The sequence below is a fragment of the Lutzomyia longipalpis genome, chromosome 2 (genome assembly GCF_024334085.1).
Source record: "Lutzomyia longipalpis isolate SR_M1_2022 chromosome 2, ASM2433408v1".
In the NCBI taxonomy this organism is placed as follows: Eukaryota; Metazoa; Arthropoda; class Insecta; order Diptera; family Psychodidae; genus Lutzomyia; species Lutzomyia longipalpis.
In genome coordinates this window covers 26260985-26267324 of record NC_074708.1, presented here as the reverse complement: position 1 = coordinate 26267324, position 6340 = coordinate 26260985, and the positions used below count along the sequence as shown (strand labels likewise).

General features: G+C 36.1%; 1 protein-coding gene across 1 annotated transcript; it reads left to right on the top strand.

Annotated features, from left to right (window-relative positions):
• Nucleotides 1-1315: 1315 nt before the first annotated feature.
• On the top strand, nucleotides 1316-5471 carry LOC129789816 (neuroguidin). The gene is made up of 4 exons (XM_055826856.1): nucleotides 1316-1491; nucleotides 4237-4465; nucleotides 4548-5132; nucleotides 5207-5471. The coding sequence occupies exons 1-4, from the start codon at nucleotides 1483-1485 to the stop codon at nucleotides 5341-5343; spliced, it is 960 nt and encodes a 319-aa protein (XP_055682831.1). The 5' UTR covers nucleotides 1316-1482; the 3' UTR covers nucleotides 5344-5471.
• Nucleotides 5472-6340: the final 869 nt, after the last annotated feature.

Sequence of the window (6340 nt, the reverse complement as noted above, 5' to 3'; positions counted from 1 at the left end):
TTATCAGTTTGAAGATTCAAAAGTATGTATGTATTATAACTTGCGAAGACTATCAAATTGGTCACCGAGTCCAGCGTAAGAAAAGTACAATATATATTTTTTTTTAGTTCATTGACTAATGATCAAAAACCTATATTGATCTTATTCAAGTATTACAGAGCCTAAATTGCAGAAATACCAAACATAATTGAAAGAAACTCACTCTAATCATGAGTTGTTTTTTTTTTTTTCATTTTTTCGATTCTCCAAGTATCTAATTGCTTATTTCCGGCTTCTACTTCACAAAATAGGCTCACTTTTACAAATTTTCTTAGGGAAAAGTAAACGATAGCATTATATGGAAACAAGACTTCAAATTCTGGGCAAAATATATGAGATTTAACTGACCACGGTGTCCAGTTTGGTCTTCTGCGTATAATTTGTTGTTTGACCTTAATTATCTGTAAAAGGACAAAATAAAAAAAATCATTTTTTCAAATTTTCTTTCGTCAAAATATGAATTCTTAACACTTGGAGAATTTTGCTGGCCAAAGTGGCCAATTCGACTTTATTTTTCAATCGCCACAGAATTAAATAGAGGAGTTTCATTACTTTACGTATAGAGGAGTTTCATTACTTTACGATCGTCGAAAAAATACTTGGAAAAATATTTTCTTTTGAGGGAAAATTAAGATCAAATTTTTGAGATTAGAAATCTCGATCCTCCAGGGTTAACGTAAATTCTGTACTATCACATGAGATCAAGATTTTATTCTGCAGCAAATTCCTCAATGGCTTCAAGTTTTTAACAATAATGATTGTTTTACCTTCATTAAAAATATGTAAGTTTATGTTTTTCGTAACTTGATTGAGTAAAAATCAGTTTGTTTTTAGCTTTTTTTAATCATTTCTTGGTAACAGAAGCCAATAATGAAAAATACGTAATTTTTGGCTTAGAAAATATGAAATCGCTATTCCATAGTCTCAAAATTTAAGGAATTTTACAGAAATCAATCGAAAGAAAATTCTAAGAAAAAACATTCAACACTTTTCAAACGAATTTCCTTTACAATCTTAAAGAATATATTTTTACCAACTTTACTTCTTTGCTTCAAAAACATCATTAAACATTTATTTTATATTTCTTAAACCTATTTTTTTTAATTACTTTTTAGAATAAAATAGAAAAAAAATAAAAATAAAAAAACAATTTTTATACAAAAGAAAAAAAGAAGATTTTCTCTGCAGAGACTTGTGCGATTTCAAAGAAAAAAAAAGTAGAGAAACCAAGGAGAATATCTTTGGAATATCTGCGAATTTTTTAGTGGGATAGTTTGCGACAGTAGCGCCGTTGTGAATGTTGGTGGTTGATGTTGGTTCTAGCGTGTGAGTGAAAAGTTTTTTAATTGCAAGTGCACGTGTTTTTCCCACTTTCCACAGCTAGTTTTTCCCGCTCTGCATGGGCGACCCTTCCCTCTGAGTGGACACAATCACAGGAGCACCATGGTTCAGGTAAATGCACGGGAGCGCGTCATTTGCGGGCTTTTCTGCAATTTCTTCCTTGCTGGGGGGTTTGCATTGTGTGGCGGCGGGTTGGAAAAGTCGTGGAAAAAATGGCAATAAATGAGGTATTTGCCGGTAAATTGTACTCGTAGTAGGTGCTGGAGATGCCCTGGAAGCCCCTGGGTGGCATCCGGTGATGATTCACGGCACTGGGGGTGAAGTGTGGGGCATCCAAATTGGCTGGGGTTGTATCCTGGGGATGATGACGAGTGTGCGGGTGGGATGGGTTGGAAAAAAATCAAAAAATAGCGACGAATCTCGATGGAAAAATTCATCCCGATCGGGGTGGGCAGTGAGAGCGACAGGGAGAGACAGAGAGTGGCTGGGAAAAAAGGCCAGAGGAAAACTCAATGATGAAAAAATGGTTATTGATTTTAGTGACGGTTTTGCTCGTTGCAACATTTTTCTCGTGTGTGCTTTTTTGTGTGTTGATTCTCCTCCTGCCCGCTTTTTTCTTCCATCCCTCTGTGCTGCTGCTGCGGCGTCCCCATCCCCCTCGCCAGCCTTGTGGGGTTGCCGAGCTCGCTATTTTTGGGATTGACGGGCGCGCGCGAATTCGGCTCCGGGGGGAGGGCTACACGGACACAAAATACATCGCGCGCCCCTCTTTTTTTTTTCTCGTTTTCTCGTTGGGAATGCAGGACGCGCCACGCAGGTGCTTTTTTTGCGCTCCCGCCATCCGCCGGGGTGGCGATTGGCCACCACCCCCTTCGCACAACCCTCCACTTCCTCTCCACCCACCCACCCACTCACCCATCGAATGCAGATGAATAATTTCCTGGGGTTCGCGCACGGATTTCAATCATGAGTCGCGTTCGATTGTCGTCCTCTCTCTGTTTCTCATTTTTTTCCTCCCTTTTTTTATTCCTCCTCCTCCCCAGGGAGAAGGGGGTGAGCTCGCCAGAGTTTTTTTTTTGTTTTGGGGCTACATATCGCCAAAAAATTGGCAAAGCAACGATATGAGGATGATGAGTCGCGAAAAATTCCCAAATGGGGGCCACTATACGCGTTGTTTAGTTGGATGTTTTCTGGGGAATCCTTTCATCTTCTTCCACCTGCCTGGAAGGTTCTCTCTAGCAGGGATATTTGAGAGTATTTCCTGGGTATTCTGTTAAATAAATCAATTGGCCATTAGCTTGAAAATTAATAGATAAAACAACTTCATGGAGTAAAATTAAAAGGAATAAAAAGTGGCGTCCAACGCAGTCTTCAGTTGCTATAACTTCGTTTAACAAGGAGCAAAAAAACGGAAGAAAATATAAGAAATAGAAAATAGAAAGCTGAGAAGTTTAATTCTATTTTTGAAGGATTTTTACCTTAATTAGAGCTTTAAATATTCTTGAAATTGAGATTTTTATTTTTTAAAACAATTCTAGGATAACTACGATAAAGATTCTTTTATAGAATGATCGATTTAAAGTTTTTTTTAAAGATAGTTTTATAATAAAGATTAAAAAATGTAAATATTTATTTTATTTCATGTTTTTTCTAATTAAAGAAAGGAACTAACAATAAAGAAATTTAAAGGACATTATGCATTTAAAGGGGTTACATACCGTTTATTTCATGAAAATTAGATGTTAAAAATTCTTTGACTTCAGTTAAGGATCTTGGGAGCCATATATTATTTTTAATGCTAGAATCATAAAATATAGCATAAACACTCCTTAGTTAGCTAATTTTAGGAACATTAGGTGATGGCATATTTTCAACAACAAAAAAAAAGAAAAAAAGATCTCTCTGAAACATTTGTTTAATGTTTCATAGAAGTAGCACAGAGAGCGATATCTTTTGGTTTCATTTTCTGTGTCATTCTGAAACGTACAAGAAATGTTTCAGGCGTTTGTTGACAGATTATAAATATAGCAAAGCGTCTTATAATAAAATTTGCAAAAATTAACATTTTTAGAAAAAAAATGTTTGTCAAAAAAATCGATTTCATGGCAGTTGAAAATTCAAAATGCAGCTTCTTTCCGATCTGTCGATTTTTTTGACAAGAATATTTTTTCCTCAAAAGTCTATTTCTTTGCAAATATTGTTACAAAACGATTTGATTTTATTTATAAGGCATAAAAAAAATGAAAATTTTAGACAAATTCCGTCAAATACCAAATTATTTGTGCATCAATTATTTTTGATCGTCTTTTGCGTATCGGCCGATCGTCTTGCCGATCGGAAGGTCAAAATGCAGCTAAAGTTGATTTTGATGGAAAAAATAAATAAAAATAAAAGAAATGCTATTGCCTAATTTTTTTTAGAATTATCTAAGAAATCTGTAAGGGTAATAGTAGGAAAACATAGGCATGGATTAGCAGTAAATTGACTGCCAATTTGTCAAAAACTCTCAGAATCATAAAATTAAAATCTCCAAAAAAAAAAATTAAATATAAGAAAGGTATGTAACCCCTTAAGAACATTGACGTAGCTTTTATCACGTTTTGTAATAAAAGGATCACATTATCATTATTCTATCTCAACTTTAACTTTTTTTTTTAAATTAAAAGGTTCTTTTAATAAAAGAAAGTCTTGTTTATTATTTTTTATTAATTCATTAAAGGTTAATGCAGGAATTCTATGCTATAAATGCTCAACAAAGCATTTTATTTAAAATCATTCTTCTAGATTAATTTAAAGGATTTTCAATCTTAGAATTAAACTTTCAAATTAATTTAAACGAATTGTTTTTGCCTTTAGGCACTGGATGATTGCGATGTTGGGCAAGATTTGCCGCAGGCCATGCAGTTGCTCGGTGAGATGAACAATCACGTGAAGCAGGTGTCAGATCTTGTGGAGAATATGCTGCAGAAGGTGAAGAGTGGCGAAATGTCGACTGAATATGGATTGAGCTTCCTTGAAATTAAATATCACATGCTTCTCACATATTTAATCAATCTCACCTACGTCGTCCTCCGCAAATGCTCAGGTTTCTATCTTCTCGAGATTTCTTTTGTTTCATTAAAAGGATTTTTTTGTTGTTAATAAAAAAAATTGTTGTTAATTTGAAGGACAAACAATCGAGAATGATCCCTCAATTGATCGCCTTATCGAGATCCGAACGGTGCTTGAGAAGATTCGTCCCATTGACCATAAGTTGCGATATCAAATAGATAAGTTGGTGAAGACAGCACAGAATACAACGCCCAATTCCGGGGGGATTTTGCGTGCAAATTTGGGGCATGCAGCTACGCCACTTCCGGAAGAGAGTGCACAGACACAGGATTCGGAGGGAAGTGAAGATGGTGATGGGGTGGATGAGGAGAAGAATCGAAAACGCCCAACGAAGGCGGGTGGTAGTGGGCTGTATGTACCGCCAAAACTCATTCCGATGCACTACGAGGAGGACGAAGGGAAGGCAGATCGCAATCGGAAGCAAATTGAACGTGCCAAGAAGCGCTCCATTGGGATGGCAATCATTGAGGATCTCAAGGAGGAGTATTTGGATACTCCTGTTGAGATTGCGGGTACATCGCGTGCCCAGCAGATGCTGTCGCGGGCACAGAAGGAGAAGGAGGAGTATGAAGAAACATATCTGACTCGTTTGCCAATTACAAAGGCTGAAAAGCATCGCCAGAGGAAGCTCACGACTCTCGGTAAGTCCAAATTTCCTTACTTCAGGTTTCAGGCTCTTATCTGGCTTCTCTTCTCACTTCCTGAAACTTTGCAGGAACTCTTGGTGATGAATTGACACGATTTGGTGACATGAGTGCCCGTGAAGGTGGTTCGTCCAAGAATAAAGCGGGAAAGCGCAAACGAAAAGGCGCTCCGAAGAAGAAAAGTGGAAAAAAGAGGAAGTTTAAGTAAACAGAATTTCCGCACGACGTTGCAGATCTTTGTATTGCTTCCAAACTATTTTTTTAAAATAATTATTAATTTTTATTTTTTAAACATTTCCGTTGAGTAAAATGTTAAACTGTTTAAGTTTTTTTTCATCGCTTTTGGTTTTATTTTTAATGTATTTTGCGTATTTTCTAGTTTTGTTGGTAAGTTTTTTTTTTATTTTTTGATTTGTCTTCCCCTTTGTTGCTTTTTTAATTCCATCCTAGACTTCCTAGGTTTCCTAGACTCTAATCCTAATGGAAGAGGCCAGATATGTCGAGACAGATACGCGAAAAGTTTCCGGGCAAGGCTAAAATGGGTTATTTTTGAAGGCAAAATTCAAATGGCTGTATCTCCGGCTGTGATTAACCGATTTTTAAAAATTTACTAGTTTTGGAAAGGGAATTAAACTACCTTTACAACGATGCTCTATTCATCAGAATCGATACACTAGCGGCCGAGATGCAAGAGGTCAAAGTGAAAAATTGTGAAATGTTGAAAAAAGTATCTACCAACTAGGTTTACCAAAATGGCTGCCAAAAATTAACGGGTTGACAGATTTACAAAAATTTATATGTTTTGAAAAGGTGAAAAATGTACCTTTCCAAAACTGGTCGATTTTTGAAAATCGGTTAACCGCAGCCGGAGATACAGCCATTTGAATTTTTCCTTAAAAAATAACCCATTTTAGCCTTGCCCGGACACTTTTCACGGTTAGTGTAGATCTGACTCTCAAAGGTAAGTTTCCTTGTTTTTTTTTAATTCTTGTTTACATTCCTTGTCAGGCTAGATCACTGCAATGTTGGGAGAAATAATTTGAGCTTCTTGTTTGAAGACTTGAAAGGAGTCTTCATTTTTGTTCGTTTCAACGATAAACAAAATCTTCTCAAAAAAAAAAAAAAAAACTTCTGAAAAGTCAAAAAGGAGCTTAAAGCTTGATCTGACTCTCTTAAACCCTTAAGATGAATCAAAAAATTGATTA

Coding starts and splice junctions, on each gene's coding strand:
- LOC129789816 (XM_055826856.1), top strand. Junction 4,466..4,547: donor CGTCCTCCGCAAATGCTCAG/GTTTCTATCTTC, acceptor GTTAATTTGAAG/GACAAACAATCGAGAATGAT. Junction 5,133..5,206: donor GAGGAAGCTCACGACTCTCG/GTAAGTCCAAAT, acceptor GAAACTTTGCAG/GAACTCTTGGTGATGAATTG.